This window comes from Alligator sinensis, unplaced genomic scaffold, assembly GCF_000455745.1.
Source record: "Alligator sinensis unplaced genomic scaffold, ASM45574v1 scaffold1241_1, whole genome shotgun sequence".
Lineage (NCBI taxonomy): Eukaryota > Metazoa > Chordata > Crocodylia > Alligatoridae > Alligator > Alligator sinensis.
In genome coordinates this window covers 1522562-1543733 of record NW_005842202.1, presented here as the reverse complement: position 1 = coordinate 1543733, position 21172 = coordinate 1522562, and the positions used below count along the sequence as shown (strand labels likewise).

The window sequence follows — 21172 nt, the reverse complement described above, 5'->3', positions numbered from 1 at the left end:
CTTAACAAGTCCATTGTCACATAACCCTGTTGTGTGACTCATCCTCCATTGTAGCGGTGCCTTGTGGTTATTTCTGATCGCATTGTGTTCGTGGTCTCAAAGCTGATTTACAAAAGCTGGAATGTTTCATGCCTGGCATGTGAAATCTGCATCGTGAAACCCTCCTTTGATCTGTTGGGTTCTCCACGAGTCTGTTTGCCTGCCTGGCTGTTTACAGGTGTCCCCAGAGCTCAGCGAAGCTGTAAGCCGGCTGCGGAGGGGAAGGAACACGGCAATTAAACTGCAGCAGCCAGGGCAGTACACATAATTCATAAATATGAGCATTAAATTTCAATTACCTCATTCTCAAGACAGAACTCCCAAGGGCATCAAAGAATGAATTTTTTCTCAGAGGCTGCTGACAAGAAGAGCGCAAGCTTAACCCATATCAAATATTAATCTTTGGCGGTTTGATTGTTACTGAGAACTTTCTAGCACAATGATCCTGCTGCGTCGCTGAATGCGATGACTATGTTTGAGCAAAATGTAAATGCTTCATGTAGACAAGGGTGGGCCGTGCTGCTGGGTGGCTCTGCATGTCCGGGGATAGGAAAGATGGGTCTAAGGAGAAGGCACAGGGCTGAACTCTGTGATCTTTTATCCATGCCGTACCTCCACCATAAGGATAATGGTTTATCTACTCTCTCATCCTGTCTGACCTATTTGGACTATCTGCTTTTGGAAGGAGAGACTGCTTCTTGCTTCGTATGTCTACAGCACCTAGCACAATGGGACCCTGACCTCAGCCAGGGCTTGTCAGTACTGCCATAAAACAAGCAGAACCCACCGGCTGGTGAATCCCAAACCTCATTTGCTTTTGAGTGTACCTGAGTTAACAGTCTACTGCTTTCAATATGATTTAAGTTGAGAGCAGGTGCAAGGGGAGAACCAGCACATAACAAGTTAATCTCTGATTACTTCCCATTCTGTGCACCTGCGACAATGAATTTTTTGGCCACCTAAAATTGCTGGGCGCTTGTGGCCTGTGTTTTAACAGATATCATAATCAATGCTAGTGTCCCCACAAAAACCAGGTACTGAAAATAATTACTAGCTCCCCCGAAGGTACAAACAACATGTGAATAACCCTTTCACTGATGGTTCGACAGCAACATCATTATAGCAAGTGCCTCAATTGTTGGCCTGAAGTGGAACAGCAGAAGCCATCTCATTTGGAAAAGAAATCAGATGCCCTGCAACGCAGGGGTGGGCTGACTTCTTGAAGACACGCTGCTTCCTGAAGCACCTCTTAGCAATGTCTGCACGTCATAAAGTTCTCACATGGGCTTCACCTGGAGGAAAAATCCCCCAGGCTGCAGGATGTTAATTGGAAAACAGCAGTACAGGTGTGTGGGGGAGGGATGGACCAGGCAGCCAGAGTTTTCTCTCAAATGTAGGAGTGAGTTCTAATCCCATTGGAAGTGACATTTGGTGGATTACACACTCTCTTTAGAAACGAGGAGCTTGTCAAAGCCTGGCTGCTACTTGGGTTTTGATCCCTGGTGTACAGCTCTCCACGTTAAGATCAATCTCCTTGCTTATCTGTTCTTTCTTCTGGACTGATGCTGTCTGTGGCTTTGCCTACACAAGGGATATTAGAGATTTTAAAACAAAGGCAAGTTTTGAGCCAGATTCCAATAAGTGTCAACAGCTCGGTGCCGCTGGAAAGGGGTGGAGAATGCCGTCGCAGACGCTGTTCAAAGCTATCAATTGAGTATCACACAGGATAGCTCTCGTATCTCCCAGAATGGAAGGCTCTTTAATGGATTTTAACTCAGTGTGGAATGAGGATGGTGCAGTAATAACTGAAAAGGAAAAGTGTCGCCCATCACGTCACTGCTCATCAGCAGGGATCTTCCAAGATCCCTCATTCATGCAGTCCCCCAGCCTGACTCAGCTTGGGGGAGCTGACCCCAGCTTGTCTAGTGCCTAGTGGAAGAACAGATCCTTGTATCAAGACACACAGGATGATATCAGAGCCAGAGATTGTGCTGTGATCTTCCCGTAGGCAGGTCAGCTGCAGCAGATGATCATTTGAAGCCAAGAGGCAGAGAAAGCCGTGGCCTGTTTATACTTTCACTGTTAGCTCGTTCATTTTAATGAAGAGCAAGAAAAACCAACACGTGGCAGAGGAAATGCTCTAAAAAAGCATGAAAGGAAAAATGACTTGGGCAGGATAATAAGAGCTTAATGCATTAGCCACGCAAGGAGCTGCTCTGATTGCAGCTGGGCCGGCTCACCAGCTGGGCCCAATGCCTCCTCCTTGCTGCCGTGCCAGCTGCCCGGCCGCTTTGCAAATGTCAGTCTTGTAATTAGAGATTTTCTGGATTTCCTTGCGGCTGCCAAGCCATCTAAACAAACACGGGCAGACCCTGATGTGAAGTTGCCACCCTTTTTTTGGGCCCCTTGTCCACGTGAGGTAGCAGGAGGTCAGGGAAGGGTGGAAAGGAGTGGATATATCCTGTCAGCTCAACACCACTGCTGTGGTTGGGAGAAGGGTTTGCACTGGGGAGAGGGGCTGTTTGACAATGGGAAAGCAGAAGTCATCTTGTTAATACACCGAAAAGCAAGGATGTAGTAGCTGTTCCCCAGGGGCGTGCAGGGGAGGGCAAACTCTCGGTTGGTACAAAATGTGCAATTGTACTGAGGACAGCTAACTACGATGAGATTGAACCTCCATTCTCTAAAGCACCTGCCTTCTCTCAGGTCTGATCTGCCCAGCAATGCACTCTGGTGATCACCATCATTGTAGCATGCCAGCCCCCCTGGTATGTAAATGGCTTCAGTCTCGCAATACCTCTGAGACAGGAAAGGTGTTAGCTCCATAACACAGGCACAGAGAAAGTGAGTGACTTGTCCACATGACGGATTTGCAGTCAGGAGCTCCCCAGTCCTGAGCCCAGAGCACCTTAAGCATAAGATCATTGAATGCATTGAATACCATAACCCGTGCAAAGCCTCCTTGTTTACAGGATAGCAGCTTGAGACTCCCCGTGGCTGATGTTTTATGCTGGGTCCCTGACTGTCATTTGGCTTCTTCCTTGTGGCAGGGTGAAGTTGGAACCTGGCACCTTTCACCTTCATGGATCCCCTGAACCTGTCCTGGTACAACAATGAGATTGGCAACAGGAACTGGAGCAAGCCTCTCAATGGGTCCGACACAGAGCAGAAGCCTCACTACAACTACTACGCCATGCTCCTCACCCTCCTCATCTTCGTCATTGTCTTTGGCAACGTGCTGGTGTGCATGGCTGTGTCCAGAGAAAAAGCCCTTCAGACCACCACCAACTACCTGATCGTGAGCCTGGCCGTGGCAGATCTACTGGTAGCAACGCTGGTGATGCCCTGGGTGGTCTACCTGGAGGTAGGTGACGTGGGTGTGTAGCATGTCCTGTGCAAAGCCAGCGTGCCTTGTACATCTGGTCTGAATCGGGTGCTTTCCTGAATCAGTTTGCAAAGTGCTTTGACATTCATTGGCAGGAAAAGTACAATACAGGCTTTAGTATCACCAAAAAATTATTGCCAGTTCTCCCAGTCTGGGTTTCATTAGGGATCCTTTCTTTGCAGGGCAGTAAGACTCTGAAGAGCTGCCTTGCTCTAGCAATTAGGGGTCTTTCTGTGTTAGGATCTGGTGAATTTAGTGGTAAATACACAGCCCTGAGTGCAGTATTGTCAACTTACAATAGGACTGTCTCCATTAGAAGGGAATGCTTAAACCTTACTCACCAGAGAAAGGAACTGGTATTTTGGCCAATGGCAATTTTCAAAGAAGCCAGAAAGTCCAACAAGAGCAGCCAGTGAAAATATTGGCTCCTTTTCCATAATGGATGACACCTGCCAGTATGGCCCCTTGTCCCACAATAGAAAAGACTGGCGAACGGACTGCTGCAGGGAGCAGAAATGGTCTCGCTTCATTTCATGCTCGCGAGTACATGAGCAGTGCACACAGCATGTTGATTATTCACACACACTTTGGAGAGAAATATATTTCTTTTCTGCTGGTGGAGTTGGGCTCATCTTGGTTTGAGAGAGAGAAAGGGAGGGAGAGGGAAATCTCAGCCTAAACCAACCGCATTTGAAAAGGTGGACAATCATTTAGATAAACAGGAGCAGAGCCTTTAGAAATAATCTGGCCAGTCACAAGTGCTGAAAGCCTGGAAACCTGGCTCCAAGCCCTTCTAAAAACTGTTCCCCAAGATGAAGCCACTAAGGAGGGATACAGGCCCTGATGCGATTTTAAAAGATACAGCGATATTTGAAGTGCATACTTGGCCCCAGGCAGGGCCCTTAGCCACTTCCCAGTGTTATATGAATAATCCACAGAATACCAACCATTCATTTAGTATAGTTCTTAGGACCCATAGCAGAAGGAAAAAGGTGTGATGGCATGTATCAGATGCAAATGCTATGCCACTGTGTCACAATATATGAGAAAAGCAGAATCTCAAGAGAGCTACTTGTTGCATTACTGCTGTCTGAGTGTCACTTCGGTAGGAAAGAGCGTGCGTCGAGCCAGGTTTGAATGGCACAAGTGTTTTGTGAGAATGGAAAAATCCATGAATGCCAAGTGTTTAGCTCATGTCGAATGAGTTTTGGAACAGTAAATAGCTAGAAATTGCAAATTGCATCAGGTGCAGGATAACAGAAACAACAAGGTCCCTCCTGTCCTTCGGTGCATTAAAAATGTTGATGTGTGTGTGAGAGATTGAGAAAAGGGGAGGAGGATATTCATTTTCTTTGGAGACTGGCAGAAACAGGAAAAAAGCTACTGAACAATTAACATGGGGTACTGCTCATCCCTTGTCCAAGAGCCAGCTCAAGTTTTATGTGCTACTTACTGACTTAAGTGAGGTAAGTTGTAGTTAGGCCTCCTGCGGGTCTTCTATGCCGCAGGAACACATCTCATGCATAACACCTAGGGCGCAGCACAACTGGAGATGTTTTATCCAGGTTGCCAAAAACTTTAAGTTCATCACGGGGGCACAGAAGGGAATTGGTGAGGTTTTATTCACCAAGGCGCCCCCGGGGGTTACAGGAAATAATGGCCACAAGCTAGTCTTTCCTGCCTATGCAGGGGGTCAGACTCGATGATCTGTTGAGGTCCCTTCTGACCCTAACATTTATGAATCTATGAATCTACAGGTGCTCCCTCTGATGCTGGCTGGTAGCCTGTGTGAAGGAAGCTGGGAGGATCTTCAATCCGGACACAAAACGGGTGGCATCCACATCAGTCTCCTAGTAGGCCTCTACTGGGCGTCTGCTCTGGGAGAGGCCAAGTATGCAATGGGCCACAGAGACTGGACTTCTGTTTTTTCCTCTACTCCCTCATTACTGTGCTAAATACTTAGGAAGCCTCCCCTTCTGTGCCAGCAAGAGGGAAAATAAAAGTTTGCTCTGCTGGTGCTTGGGCTCCATCTCAGCTCTAAATATTCATCAAACACATTTTCCCAACACATTTTCCCAACGATTTCTTCAAAAAAAGAACAAATAAATAAGTGATATTCCCACCAGTGCATATTTTTAGAAGTGCCTGCAATGGGAGACAACCTGGAGGGTTTTCCTACAGCTCTCCATTTGCAGAAGTACGAGGAAGAAGTCAAATTGCCGTCTACCCAGGCAGGAGGTCCCAGCCAAGCACATAAGCATATGTTTAAAGTCAAGCACATGATTAATGACATTGAAGTGACCAAAGCTGTCCACATGCTTTATGTGAAGCATGCAGTTAAGTGCTCTGTAGTACTGGGCTCAAGGGAGCTACAGCTGTCTCGTTATTACTTTGTGGTATAAATAATAATCACTGATACACGCTCATGCTGCAGATGAAAAGCCTTTCCCTGGGACCTCTCTCTCATCCTTGTTTCACAGCAAGAACCCTGATTTTAATTCACTCACTGCTGAGTTACTGGACTTTAATCTAGTCTCCAGCTCTGGAGTCAAAGAGAGGCATTCCCATACGCTGTCCCATTAGGAACGGGGTCAAAGAAAGGAGAAGAGTCTGCTTGGCCAGGCAGCTGAGTGCCATTTCACTGCAGCAGACTGGTGTTGCTCAGGGATTTGACTACTGACGGTTATCCTGGGTCGGCTACACTTGCTTGTGAGACTGTTTTATCACCAAAACAATCAATTTAAATCATCAGTTTAGCAACAATTTGGGTTTTTGCCTAACCACGCAGGGACTCCACGTGCCCAGGTACATGTAGTACCTAATTACAGAGTCACTGATGGAGGGATTTAATACCCACATTAGCTTCAGCGTGAGCCGTTTCTCATTCAGAACTGCTTGGGAAAATGCTGCATAGCAATGCATTGTGATACTATGATAATCCTGCCCCCCGTGCCCTCCTAGGCAGGGATTCTAGTTCACTGCAGAAATCATTTTGATTGCATCACAGGAGGGAAAAGAGAACAAGATATCTGACTGTGTATTAGGAAAACCGAAAAGCCCCAATCAGCAGGATGAAGACTGATTCGCATTTTACCTCCCACAGCTCACGCTGCGGCCCAGAAGGAGAGATCATCTTGCTATAGGGTTCGTTCTTGTACAGTCAGTGCAGGGAGAATCTGATCAGAACGATACAAGTTAGAGCCACGCAGTCCATCAGCTCATCTCCCCAGGCAAGCTCAGTCCTCACAGCAAAGCGTGCAGCATTTTCCATCAGCAGCTGCCAGCCTGGAGGAATCGGGAATGGACTCCACGCTGCCATTAGGCCCATGCAGAGTGAACCGGAGCGATGACCGTCGCAACAGGGTAGCTGCTGCACCCATCCTGTGCGGGTGAGCAGGAGCCACAACCTGCGCAGACCTCTGAGACTCTCACTCTGCTTCCCTAAATGTGTCTCTGTCGTGGCAGTCAGGAGAGGCCCGGTCATGGGACGTGCCCCTTCCTGATGACCCGACTTCCAGGGGCTCCCCACTGATCCAGGAGTGCCCCTGGTTTTCATCCAGGCCAGTCTGCTATTAATTTGCCAGTAGGAGCTCTTGCCACCAGGCTGAATCAGTGCTGATGAAGAAGTTGATTGCATTTATACGGGCACAGGAAGTTTTCACTGGGTGCGTCTACACGAGGCATTAACTGTGCTGTAGCTTAATAACACTGCGCAGTAGCGTGCTGGGCAAAAACCGTGCTAATATGCTACTGCACAGTAATATTAGGCTACTGCACAGTAAGCATCATTAAAAACCCATGCACAGGTGCTACTGCACAGTAGCACAAGTTATTGTGCATTGATTTAGTACTTGGCTATCCAAGTACTGAACTTAATGTGCAGTAACTTCGGTGCATTAATGAATGTGTAGACGCACGCACTGTGTTCTAGGAAGCACAAATGAGATTTTGGGCTACTTAATCTAATAACAGTTTTAGCCTGGCCCTCTTAATTTCCCACTGGATTCCCTAACCTCCAAGTGGGTCCCAAGCCAGCACCTTCCAGGTCCTGGTTTAACTTGAAATCACTCCTCCAATCTAAATATCATTGCAGCTTAGATCTATGGCAGTGGCTCTCCCCTGCCCATGTCAGAGGGGAAGATGGCTTTAGTTGGGAAGAGACGGGGTTAGAGTTGGGGGGTGGTGGCAGAGGAGCTCACACAAGGCTTGGATTCATCCGTTCAAGCTGTTAGTGAAAGATAGACCCTTGCCTTAAGGTCCAAGCCCTGATTCAAGTTTTCCAACTAGGGGTGATTAAATCCCAGGGATCATCTCTGGCCTGTGTGCATTGCAAGACTGCTCTAAACTCTACCATGTGATGCTGAGCCCATCCACATGGATCCTGAGCCATGCAGGGATTGTGGGGAGCTTGCTAACAGCTCACTGACATTGGAAAAGCGCTGTCTAAATCCTCCTCCTCCCCAGCTGACAGGATCAACCCTGTTGCCTTTGAACAGGTTCAGGATTTGCATCTGAATAGGTCAGGTTGCTGCAGGGAGCACCAGGGCCCGACCATCTGGAACCCTGACCCTGAGGTCTTACTCTGATGGCAATGAAGGGTAAAGTGGAAGGATATGCAAGGCAGGCTACTTCCCATTTGTAACAGGGAGATAATAGCATGTCCCAAGATCGCAGCCTGGTGCTGTATATAACTCATTAAAGACTGTGAGGTGCCCAGGCATGATAGGGATTAGGAGCGTATAAACACCTGGAGTCAGAGTTGTGCCTGGTTTCCCAAATCAGTGGGAAAAACTGGCATCTGTTTCTGTATGAGGCACTGAAGTGCTTTTCATTGTCACTCGGAGCTATTTGGGCCAACAGAGATCTTGGGTGGAAATGCAATTTGCTTCTCCTAGGGCTGTTTGACAGGACTCTGCTTGGGGCCACAGCTCCACGCACTCCAAGGATGCTCTATCTGACAACACACCAGCAAAAACTCTATTTGGGGGGTTAATTAATGGCACAAACCTATGCTGGGCTGGGTTGTGATCTGAAGCATCTTCCAAAGACTAAATGACTTGCTTATTGAGGAGATAAGTGTCTGCAGAAGCCATGCCATCATTTCCAGCCATGCAAGACAGACATGCTAGTCAAGGGAGTAGGAACAGCAGTTGATGCTCTGCCAGGCTTCCCCACCAGGCAGTGGGGGAAGGAGCTCTGTGCTTCGTCACAGGTCAGCGAAGTAGAACTGAAGTTGCTGAGAAACTTTCCAAACCTCTTTGGCTGTAACCCCTGCCATAGAGTCTCCCAACGGCACCTGCTACATTTAATTAAGGCCTGAGGGTTCAGCTTTGCACAACAAGCCATGCTTTGAGAAGGCTGTTTGGCTGAGGCTCGTATTCCAGCTTCCAGAGCACCGGGAGGAATTGCCCGCTGAAAGAAAGGGCCAAAGAAAGACCTGGAGAGTGAATGGATGTGAGAAAAAGATAAAGTGCTGGATTGCGGGGTGGGGAAAGGAAAAAAGAGAAGCCACAATCTGCCGGTGACTGCACCAGCACAAAGCAAGCAAACAAGAGAAAGCGCTGATGTGACATGGGCTGTCAGGAGGCCACATAACTAATTATCGCCAGAGAAAATGAATGTTTGCCTGGTGCTTTGAAGATGTCAGGTGTGGTTGTGAACGTCCTCAGGATTAGCTCATGCTCTACTAAGTCATGGTCCTTGCTCACAGCAACCTACTTTCAAAAGAAGCGGTCCTCTCCGCCCTGCGTTCTCTCCCATCCTTGTTCTGGATTGGAAAAGCCAAGCCGATGTAAGATAGGCTTAAATCCCTTTCCTTCAGTGAGCTCATGCATCGTTCCCTGCTTCATTAATAGCCTGAATTCAGGCCTGCATTGAACTATAACTGTGATTTACTGCTAATGCAATGACAACCTCCCTCTAGCCCTAGCGCCAGGTACTTCAGCCTGAGGCATTAGCAGCTTCCCATCATTTTCCTAGATGTCAAAGTGATTGGGGTTGTTTTCTGGTGTTTGGATGGGGACAAATGCATCCATCTAGCATTGTCTGGGCCCAACAGATAAAGGAGACTGATGAGGTTCAAGTTTAAAGCTGCCAAGAAGCAGACCCCCCAATCCTTAGTATCGCAGTCGTGAGAACAGCACTATCTGAAATGGGTCCTGTTGTCCTTGTCCCATCACAGGGTGGGGTGCAAGGAACAGCGCACAAATTCACGGAGCTTGGGCTCTAGTGTCTACAAGTAACATATGAGACCCAAGGACACAAAGCGGAAGAATTTAGCATCGCCGCCAGAGCAGATGGCTCCAGCTCTGGAGTATACGAAGCTTCCACTGCTTGAAGCTAGGATTTTCCGTGCCCATAAGAAGAGCTGAAGGTCCCCTTCACAAAGGCTTTCTGCTCTGCAAAATGGGATCGTCATTGTGCTCTTTTGGGCAATGCAATAGCAGCTGGGAAGGAAATTCTGGGCTCTTCTGTGCAATATTCCAGGGGAAGCTTTTTCTTGTCCAGAAATGGCATTCGGTCAAAATGAAACATTTCCCATAGGCAAAGGAACAATTTGGACAGAATTTCCGATCGGGTCCGGTCAGCCGTGATCATCAATGTATCCACCCCAGCCACGGCGATGCCTCACAGAAGTGGCAGTGCTGGGTCCTTCATGTCCCCTCCCCGGTGAGCTTAGCACGGCACGTTGCCTGCGAGAAACATGGACTCAGCCCCTCGGTGTCCTCCACAAACTCCGGTCTGTTCAGTTGAGTGCAGACAGCTGACAGCAGCATTGGTTCATAGCTGGCTGGCAAATCTTGGCCTCCGGGCAAGTTCTAATCAAACCAATTTACTTTTGTGACTTTGTCCTTTAAGTGCTTTTTTTTCCATAACTGAGTATTCCTCTCTCATTCAGATTTTAACGGAGTCGCTCCCTTCCTCCTCCTGGTGATGGTTATGTATTAGAGCGCAGAAAGAACTGTGAAGAATAGATTTCTTATTCATTCTCATTTCAAATTCAGTATGAATCTTAGTTATTTATATTTAAGGAATATATAGCTTTTTTTTTCTGCAAATACTGCTGCATACAGTACTTCTACTACTCACCATTTGACTTAATTACCAAACTCTGGTTTTAGTCTTAAGAAAAGAAAAGGAGGGGTGGGGGAAAACTACTGAAAACTGGAAATATTATAATTAGCTCTCTATCTTAACCATGAAAAGTAATGTATGTCAAAGAACTCTCTCTTTGAATTTAAAACCATCTTCATTCATGACAGAGTAATATGGGGGTTATGTCTTTTTTTTAATGAAGAAACAGTAGGACTGCATTGTGCTATCTATGCCCATTACTGCACTGTGCTGCACATAATTGCAAAAAGATCCTTACGGAAAACATTTACAATTTGCTAGAATTGCCACCGCAGTTTAAGGCTGTTTATGATGCAGGGTTTGGGGTTTTTTTCAGTAATGCCTTTGGGCTGAGTTAAGCAACTGCATAACTCACATTGACTTTAAGGGAAGCTGTATTTTCTGATATTGTGGTTAAATTTGGTCCTAGGTTGTGTCTGTCGCGTGGGTTGTGAAGATCATGAATTAAGGTGGAATTAGGAAAGATAGAATCAGGCTATATCTCAGGGGAAACAGCCTAAGAAGAACCAGACCTATAGCACAGTGTCCTGGAGGAAGCTTCAGCACTGGGATTTTTAGGGTGGGCAGGTCAAAGCCCTGGGAGATGCTCGCCCTGCATAGACTCAGAGGAGTATAGGCAAGCTTCAATCTTTGAATCCTGTGGACAAAATTGTGCTCTCATTTAACCTGGCCCGGAGTAACCCTTCAAAACCAACAACGGCCTTTTTGCAGTAAGGGCGCTGTTGGGCCGCAGAGCTCTTGGACCTCAGCTGCCTAAGCAAACACCTTCATTGAATTTCCTCTCTTGCTAGGTGGTCGGGGAGTGGAGATTTAGCCGGATCCACTGTGATATCTTCGTCACCCTGGATGTTATGATGTGCACTGCCAGTATCCTCAACCTCTGTGCCATCAGCATCGACAGGTGAGATCTCCATGGGCCAGAGGGGAATTCCTGTCCAGCTCGGCGTGGCTGTTGGCAATGTGGCTAGCACAAAATGACATTAGGGCATATGTCTGTGTGCCCTAAAGGAACTAATTCAGGTTCTGGGGTCCAGCTTCATGAACTCTGGGCAGGTTGATGTACCCAGCCCAAAGAGAGCCCACTTGTGCAGTGCTCATGTGTGGAAATGATGGGGCAGAGGCCCCGGGGGCAGCAGTAATCCACCGGAGGTGACCTGGGCTGTTGCCTGGCCCTCTGTCCTGCAGGAAAAGGTGCTGGAAACCGCACCTTCACGTGCTCCAAAATAAAGTCATGCCATGACCAGAGTGCTAGTGACCGCCAGGAGACTCGTAAAGTCAAATCTGGCCCTGATTGAGGCAGGGTCCCAGAAGGGCCCAGCCCTGCCAGGGTCATGACACGCTAGGTCTGTCTCTCCGTCACAGGTACACGGCAGTGGCAATGCCAATGCTCTACAACACCCGCTACAGCTCCAAGCGCAGAGTGACCGTCATGATTGCTGTGGTCTGGGTCCTGTCGTTTGCCATCTCCTGCCCACTTCTGTTTGGACTCAACAACACCGGTGAGCAGAATACCCCCTTGCAGCTAGCTCTCCTCCATGTTGCACGCTCCTATGGCCTTCTGAGTCCCTAGAGGGGCTTGTCTCGATAGGGCTGGGAGTTTTAGTGAGTGTGCCCCCTTCCTCTTGTTCTGGCTGCCCTACCCCTGTGCCAGCCCATGCACACCTCTGCTGGTCCCCTGGCCCTGAATTAACTCCATCTCTCCCTTCTCCAGACCAATGTCCCTCATGTTGGTTTACTGTCCTGGCATGAACCAGCCCCAACACCCAAAGAAAATACCTTAAAGGCATAATAACAGTGAGCACTTTACTAATGACTAGATAACTTAATTGGCACAGCAGGGAAGAGAAATTTCAGTGGCTGATTTGTTAGGGAGACTGGACAGCCAACGGCATGAGGCTGAGCCAGCCATTCACTCACATGTAGCTCGTGGTTCTGAATTGAGATCCAGCCAGTTACAAGTGACCACAGACCCACTTTATAAACTGGTTTCAGTCCAGTTTCTACAGGAGAAGCACCTGCATGACAGCCCTTTCCCCTCCAGTGACAACTGCTGGGCAGCTTTAATGCAACTGCTTGGGCTCTAATGCAAGCATGCAAGCCCCTCTAATGGGCTCTAAAATCTCTTATTAGAGCACTTGGGCTGTGACTTTGAAAGGACCCTGATGAAACTAGATGCCCTGACTGACTTACAGGGGAGTTGGGTACGTGATTCCTTAAGCGAATCCCAGCCCTGGCTCAGAGGGGAGACGAGAGAGCGGCAGTGTGGAGGTGCTGGAGACTTCAGCAAGAGAGAGAGAGACAGAGAGAAATGGTGGTCATAGCTCCTAACAGCTGGGACAATGCTCCTGCAATCTCTTGTGTCTTCCAGACAAGAATGAGTGTATCATTGCCAATCCCGCCTTTGTTGTGTATTCCTCTATCGTCTCCTTCTACGTCCCCTTCATTGTCACCCTGCTGGTGTACGTGCAGATTTACATAGTACTCCGGAAGCGCCGGAAGCGCGTCAACACCAAGCGCAGCACTCTTGGCCCGGACTCTGACACGCAGGCCCCGCTGAAGGTAACCAGACCCATCTCAGCCCACCCCATCTCCATCCTCTCCCCCTTCCTACTCCCACTCTCCCCAGAGTGCCCCCGCCTCCCAAAGCGACGCTTTTTGGTGCGAGCACAGTGCGGGATTGTGGAGGTGGAGGTGGTGTCTTGGCCTAGTTGGGAGCCCTGGCTGAGTTTAGCGGTCCCAGGTTTCCCCTGACTTCAGAGACTGCCTGCCATGGCAAGTGCTGAGTCTGCTTTCCCTCCAAAGTCTTTGAGTTGGGGTTAAGAGGTTGACTGAGGGACTGGGGTCTGTGGTGCTTTCTGAATCAGTCCCTCCCCACAGCTCCGGTTCATGGGGACGCAGGAGCTGCACCCAGCTATTGGAAATAGGTGCAAGCACCTATTCTGGATACCTTTAAGAAATGCTTGGATGCTTATCTCGCTGGGGTGATCTGACCCCAGCTGACTTCCTGCCCTTTGGGCAGGGGGCTGGACCCGATGATCTCGCGAGGTCCCTTCCAGCCCTAATGCCTATGAAATCTATTAAATGCTTTCTTCGTCCCCAGAGGTCGAGCCCTCCATAGCAGCACATGCAGCCTAGCCTTAAACCGCAAGGCTAACCCATCCCCACCCCACACACACACTGCTTTTAAAATTTCAACCAAAGGATTTCAGGGACCTCCAAACCCTTTGATTCTTGCCTCTATTTAAAAATGAGGACCTACCTAGCAGACTCCTTCCTTTCTCTCCCACCAAAACAAAGTCCGAGCATGCCCGTGGTAATAGCTGATGTCTTGGGGAGAGGCTGGCTTGCTCTGTGACACTTAAAGCTGTAATGAGCATCGAGGGACTGCTCACAACCCTGTAGTATCCACAGAGAAGGCCTGTCCCAGCCTGCGTGGATGTCCATAGCTAGCAATCTCCTTGAGGCTCATAAGCAAGGAAACTGCTGCGATGCTTTCAGGCACAGACAGATGCATGTGAGGACCTGGCTCACGCACTGCACACACACTTGTCATGCAGACTGCATGACTTGTCCATGTCTGAGGCTGATGTTGGCTACTGAAGCACCTGTATGAGCAGAGGGTGGTGACGCCACTAGCCACCAATTTCCATTCTGGCACGAAGTGAGAAAAGACCCACGTACTCTTGCAGCCCCTTCTCCAAATTTTCTCTCGCTACCTCCCCCAAAAGCCAGGTTCTAGGCAAACAAGGTTGTGTGAAGGCAAAGAGACAGGAATAGCCTGAGGATCTGCCAGGTCATTAACATGTCCTCCTGGCTCCTTTGGCTTCCATCATTCATTCCCCAGAGGAATTTTCCAGCCTCCTTTCCACTGAAGCAAACTTGGCCATGCCTGCTCAGTGCTCTGTGTTTAAGTTGTCACAACCCCCTTGCCAGCCGCCCTCTGCTTGCGTAACCCGTGTGCCGATGCTTGCCCCCTTAGGACAAATGCACTCATCCAGAAGATGTGAAGCTCTGCACAGTCATTGTCAAGTCCAATGGGAGCTTCCCAGTTAATAAGCAGAAAGTGGTAAGTGTCACAGAGGAATGTCAACCCTTCGGTGCCATCCCTTTCTCCCTTTGCGTTTGCAGGGGACACAGCAAGTGGAGATGGATTATTTTCCTCAGTTCTGAGAAAGGAAATTTCTCTGTTAACAAAGGGAATTCCCATGCATTGGCCAGACTTAAAGGATGCACTTGCATTTTCCCAGAGACAACCAAAAGATTGGGGATTGCAGGGCTTTGAAAAGCTGGACTCAAACCCCATTAACTTGAGGAGAGGGGGTTCCTTCTTGAGCCTTCAGACTTTCTGTTGTAGGTAGTTTTCATTTCTTTTCTTTTGTTTTTTCTATGAAAAACTGGGGGGGAAAAGCCTGTTGAAAATGGATATTTCCTATGGATATTTAAGGGAAAAAAATCTTGGCTCTCAATCCAGTACCAGCATTCACAGCTAGGAGTGCTGTATCAGCTAGCTTTTATTCATCCGAGAGAGGGAGAATGGGAAGGAGTACAAGATAGAAGAGTATTAGAAAAACAGTGCCTTGAGCAAAACAGAATGGGCTTGTTGGGGACCTTTTGATATACATCTAGTTCACTTAATCCTAATGACTGGCTAAATTTCAGACGAGTTACCCACATGTTCATCCAGAGACTAAAGGAGCTTTGAAGGCCTTTTGCTTGTTCCAGCATCCCAAAAATGTCTCCTCCCTCCAAGATGGGATGACGCCTTTTTGTAACTTTTTGTGACCTCATTGCTAAGTCCCAACCCAGGAGCAGGCCCACCGGATGCTGACTGATGCTCTTAAAAGATGTCAGCATGACCAGGTGATGTAACCTGGTCATTTGGTGGGAACTCTCAGGACAAAGAAAATCCCTCTGAAATTTTTCCACCCAGCTATGTCAGCTCAGTGGTAAACGGAGCAGAGAGGGTTGGGCTGTCTGCTTATAGCAGTGAGGCAGACTGGGGGGTGATTTCTCCACAGGGCTAACCCTACTCCCTTCAGACACTTCTCTATTACTCTTTTGCCCAATGGTGCATTTACCTTCTTTTATCTTGGGATATTTGATCCTTGTCCAGGAGGCAGTGAATCACGTGGAAGAGATGGAGATGGAGATGGTGTCCAGTACCAGCCCCCCCGAGAAAACCAAACACAAGCTAGCACCTCCAAGTAACCACCAACTCGTCGTGCCAGCCACTTCCAACCAGTGTGTTAATTCCACCCTGCAGTCCCCCTTGAACAGCCCCGTGAAAGCAGAGAAGAACGGGCATGCCAAAGACAACCCAAAGACAGCCAAAGTCTTTGAGATTCAGTCCATGCCCAACGGCAAGACTAGGACCTCCCTCAAAACCATGAGCAGGAGGAAACTCTCTCAACAGAAGGAGAAGAAAGCCACCCAAATGTTAGCTATAGTGCTCGGTAAGACTTTGGTTTGCCTCCCTTTGTCTTCTGTGAATGGTCATTGGCTGCCCTGGCCTGGTCTTCTAATGGGAATGTCCGGCATTGGCCATGATTTCCTATAAAATCAATGAAAACAAGGGGTGGTGACGGAGCCTGAGTGAAGGCGCCCTCCGCCAATAAGCAGCAAAGGGTGGGTCAAAGGAAGTAGTAGTGACATAGACTGAGTGAAGATGCCCTCTGTCAATCAGCAGTGAGGGGTGGGACCACTGGGAAACGCCTGCAAAATCGGCTTTGCAAAAAACCCATTGTTTTGCTGCATCTTAAGTAGGTCCTTACTGATAAATCATAAGAAATATCTGTGCAATGAAAAAGCCAGGAGGAAAGCCCACCTCACCCCCAGCCAAGAAGCTTTCCCTTCCCTAGACTACACCCTCCTCAAACTCAGGGAGTTTCTCAACACTGGCACATCCAGGCTGCTGAATGCCAATGGCCGGGGAGGGACTCCATCTCTATGGGCTGCATCCCAAATGGTGGGGAAGTCCAGTAAGAAGTTAACAGGTTCTCTGTTCGCATAATCCCTCTTGAGCAAATCAGTCTGCATCCACTGAGAAATCCCAAGTGGTACAGCTCTGGAAGAGGCACAGACAGAAATGTAGTCCTTGAGGAACCTGCCCTCTTTGACCCCCAAACCTCCCAGGGCCACAGAAGAAAGCTGGTGACACTCAGACTTATCCTTTTCCTCTTTTCTAGGTGTTTTCATCATATGCTGGCTCCCCTTCTTCATCACCCACATCCTGAACATACACTGCAATTGCAACATCCCCCCGGCCATGTACAGCGCCTTCACCTGGCTCGGGTACGTCAACAGCGCGGTCAACCCGATTATTTACACCACCTTCAACATCGAGTTCCGGAAAGCCTTCATGAAGATCCTCCATTGCTAAGACTACACTCAGCCTGAGAAGAAAAACCTATACCACGCATGCACGCGCCCATGCACGCCAGGCAAGCAGGGAGTCACAAGGAGGCCGAGTGTTTTTGTACAGGGCTGGGAGCCCACAGTGTTAAGACAGTGCCATATCCATGCAGCTGGGATGTAATGAGAGGCTTCGAGTGGGAGGATCTCTCCGTCCCCAGGTGACCTTTGGACTCTGAGAGGTCACTCCAAAGGGCACTTTTCAAGAGCTACCCTCACACTGTGTTCAAAGAAGCAGAAGCAAAAACAAAGACACGCTCATTTGATACCTGCCTGTGGCCAACTGACCTCGAGTGCATTAATTACTGACATTAGCAGAGCCAACGGCAGGTGGTGAGCAGTCACGGCTGCCAGTTGCTCATGTGTTAACGTCACTGATACAACTCTCACCAAAGACGCCGCCATCTTTCTCGCTTTGCAATAGGAGCCAGACGGCTGGAGCTCACGGGAACTACATGCAATAGCTTTGCCTTCACCTCCAGCTGACCTGTTCAGTATCAAACTGCTGAGGCCTTCAGACAAAGACTTAGCAAGGCCCCAAGTGGGCTAAGAAGGTTTGTCACCTACAGATCTGATTCCTACAGTCCTATGGGTCCACAGGAAAACGGGTGCCAAGAAGAAGGGCCGTGTGAGTCACGTGCGACACCGTACCGCCCATGTAAATATGAATAAATAGGATGAACCGAAGCCCAAGCCAAAAAATAAATAGGGAGAAAACTAAAGAAACGTTACCTTGTCTTGCATGGTACACATGCTGATTCAAGGGTACCGCTCATCACCGCTCATTACCCAGCCTGGCAGCAAGTCCTGCTCACCAGCGTTTCCATCTCCTGTCTCGTTGCAGGTTATTGTGCAAAATGGAGTGAGGAGCAACAGTGGTGCATCCCTGGTGTGAAGTCAACAGAGCGAGACAGCAAGGCTGTATGCTGCTCCTGTATAGCACAGGTGGGGTTTTCCCCCTCTCTTTGCTTTGCTTTGAAGAAAAAAACAGGGAAGGCAGGAAGAGCAGCTGTTACTCATGGGCAGTCCTGCCTCCCCACTTCCCTAGGGCTCTGGGGGAAGAGTGAAAGCAATGCCCTCCCTGAGGTTTTAAGTTGCAGACATTTTATGATGGCATCTAACCATCTCTATTAACGATGATAGTCTTTCACCACATGGTTATAAAAACGAGCAAGCAAGACTGCAAGCCACTCACTCGTGCTGAGCAGCAATTTATCTCATGATCCATCCCAGTGACTTGGAGGGAACGAGTCTTGAAAGTATCTGTTCACAAAGGGGCTTTGCAGTCTGACTCCTGGTGTTCTGGGGAGAGCAAAGGGCAAGGTTCGGAGAAGATCTGCAGCTAGACATGTTGGACTCTAGGACAGTCTGGGAAAAGAGGGTTTTTTCCTGTTTGAATGTTTCCAGCACCCCTTGCCCCTAATCTCTGTGCTTCATGGTTTAAACAATTGAGAAGCCGTCACCAACAACATCTCACCAAGCCGAAACCAGGCTGCCAAATCCATGCTGTAATTACCAGTTGTACCCAGTTCACAATATATTTTGTAATATCTCTGTAAATAAAATACAGCAAAATGAATAAAATGACATGGAAACGGGCCTGGCTGTAGTTTAAATTCAGGGTCCGGATAGTCTGAATGACTGCAGGCTAGATGCATTACAGTCATCTGCTGTTTTTAAAGGTATGAAATGCACTCTGAGGATAACAAGCTCTTTTCTTCTCTGTGCAAAGGTTTGGGAAGATCACCCGTTTTCTTTTTAAACAGAGGAGCGGAAAGACAAAGCCATTGCCTACTGATGGCTCTTGGCAATGACCTGCCCTCTGGTTCTCTATGCATTTCCCTCTATGCGACTAACACATGCAACATGTGCAATAAGTTACCCTGCAAATCAGACAATCATGTGTCACAAAAGGAGATGACGAGTGTGTAGTGTCTCTCTCAACCATGTTGCTAATGGAAGGGGAGGTCCTAGCCGGATGGAAAGGGCTCTTCTAGCGATAAGGTTGATAACCGGAGCTGTAGATGGCCACAATATAAGTTTAGATGCATATTTCAACATGATGTTTCCAGGTCTGTCCATAGCTGCAGCTTTCAATGGAAAAAGTCACCTCTCCAGCCATCTAAAAGCATCTCCAGCTCACGGCAGAATGTGGGGAGGGAAAAAAAGGGGTCTTGAAGATTGATTCAGGTCACAGCTGACGCATGGGTCCGTCATGGGAACACTAGGTGTTACTTGATGCTACCTGCGTGAAATGTTGCAATGGAAGAGGAGGTGACAGGATGTGGCCAATGTTTCCTTAGTGTTGACACTACAATACGCAGCAATTAGGAGAGGTTTGCTATAGTGACATTAGCAGGATTATGCGTAAGAGGAAAAACATCCCTTCTCACAAAAGCACAGGAAACCATCAAATCCTTTTTTGATCAGGAAATTGGAAACACTAACTTGAGAGATCTCGGGAGCAGGGCTCAGAGCGAGAAGGAAATTATCTCTTCTTTTCTCCCCTGAATGGTTCCAGCTTGAGCCAGCTGAGTTCATTCTGCGATAGGAATTGGTCCAGACTTCATTAAGAATTTCAAAACAATGAAAGTCAATGCATTTTGTGTTAATAAAAAACCCCCTGTTGTCCAATTTTTCAACAATATTAACCATTACAGAGGGAAGTTAATGGGAAAATCAACCACGGATTGATTCAAAACAAACAGAAAGCAATGTGCACAGAGTTCCTTGTAATGCAGGATGCAATATCACGGTTGGTTATCTCCGTGGATGACATCTGCCCCTGGGCAAAGGACCAGCACAAGGCCCAAGCATTAAGTGAATCCTCAAAGCAAGAACTGAGATTGCGTGCTGCAGTTTCGCGTCTTGTATGGTATTATCTCAGGATGGATGGGGACTGAGGCCCTGGATAGAAACTGCCCTAGATGAACATTTAATTCTAAATCCAGACCCAAACAGTCATTTGACTCGTCTGAAATATTAATTCCCCCGTGAAGCAGAGAGCTGTTGTAATCATAGAATCACAGAAAATGAGGGTGGGAAGGGAGCTCAGGAGGTCACATCTAGTCCAACCCCCTGCTCCAAGCAGGACCAGCCCCAACTACAGCATCCCAGCCAAAGCTTTGTTGAGCCAGGCCTTCAACACCTCCAAGGTTGGAGAGCCCACCACCTCTCTGGGTAAATTGTTCCAGTGTTTTCCTACCCTCCTTATGAGAAAGTTTTTCCTAATATCCAACTTAAACCTCCCTTGCTACAGCTTGAGCCCATTGCTCCCTGTCCTGTCGTCTGCCCCCACTGAGAACAGCCCAGCTCTATCCTCTTTGCAGTCCCCGGCAGGGAGTTGAAGGCTGCTATTCAATCCCCCTTGGTCTTCTCTTCTGCAGACTAAATAGTCCCTCTCAGGCATTGACATCTGCTTTCCTCTCTCAAGAATTACCTCCTAAACCAGTGGTTCCCACCCTTTTTTTGCCACAACCTACTGCTGGGAGCGCAGTGCAGTGACAGCAGCAGCCCGGGGAGCTCCCAGCACACGGAGCAGCTCGTCATTTGTGTGCAGCACCCCTGGCATTGCCCCCATGACCCTCATTTGGGTTGTGACCCGAGGTTAGGAACTGCTGCCTTAGACAAGGGCATCACCTCCCAGAATATGTACCCCTGTTCACCAGGGAAAAAGCAGCTCTCCCGTTCATCCCCATGCCCTTTCCCCTCCTCATTCCCAACACCTGGGCTTCTAAATTGCCTTGCAGAACAGCCATGACACAGGTGCCCCGCATCTAGTCTCATTACTGAGGTTTTGTGGGTGGCAAGGCCAATGGCAGTCCACCTGCCTCGGGGAAGCTTCTCTGCTCTCTGTTCTCACACCAAATTCCCACCTATGAACATGGCAAAATATAGCTCTTTCCCACCGTGATATTGTACTGAAAACCCTTTTGACAGACAGGTTGATTTGTGTGTCAGAAAGTATTATTCTGCCCGTTCGGATAGTATTAAGTGCAGAACGGGAGCCGTATATATCAGTCAAATATACCAATACCCTCGTCTCATCCATTGTGGGCACTTGGAGGGACTGCCGCATCCAGTAGAGGAACAACTTGCCTGACTCCATAGCAAGAGGATCAGGATGAGTATCTGGCTCCTGTGGCTGGACTCAGATTCACTTTTCTATCCCTTCCAGAACGTGCTGCTTGTGTAGCAACCCAT

General features: G+C 48.3%; 1 protein-coding gene across 2 annotated transcripts; it reads left to right on the top strand.

Moving 5' to 3' along the window:
- Positions 1-3121: 3121 nt before the first annotated feature.
- On the top strand, positions 3122-16937 carry DRD2 (dopamine receptor D2). Of its 2 annotated transcripts, XM_006026660.1 has the most exons (7): positions 3122-3403; positions 11350-11459; positions 11921-12057; positions 12927-13117; positions 14538-14624; positions 15672-16011; positions 16744-16937. In XM_006026660.1, the coding sequence occupies exons 1-7, from the start codon at positions 3122-3124 to the stop codon at positions 16935-16937; spliced, it is 1341 nt and encodes a 446-aa protein (XP_006026722.1). The 2 variants fall into 2 exon arrangements, with proteins under 2 accessions (XP_006026722.1, XP_006026723.1); XM_006026661.1 differs by lacking the exon at positions 14538-14624.
- The last annotated feature ends 4235 nt before the right edge of the window (positions 16938-21172 follow it).

Coding starts and splice junctions, on each gene's coding strand:
- DRD2 (XM_006026660.1), top strand. CDS start 3,122: ATGGATCCCCTGAACCTGTCCTGGTACAACAATGAGATTGGCAACAGG. Junction 14,625..15,671: donor CAGTTAATAAGCAGAAAGTG/GTAAGTGTCACA, acceptor ATCCTTGTCCAG/GAGGCAGTGAATCACGTGGA. Junction 16,012..16,743: donor AATGTTAGCTATAGTGCTCG/GTAAGACTTTGG, acceptor CCTCTTTTCTAG/GTGTTTTCATCATATGCTGG.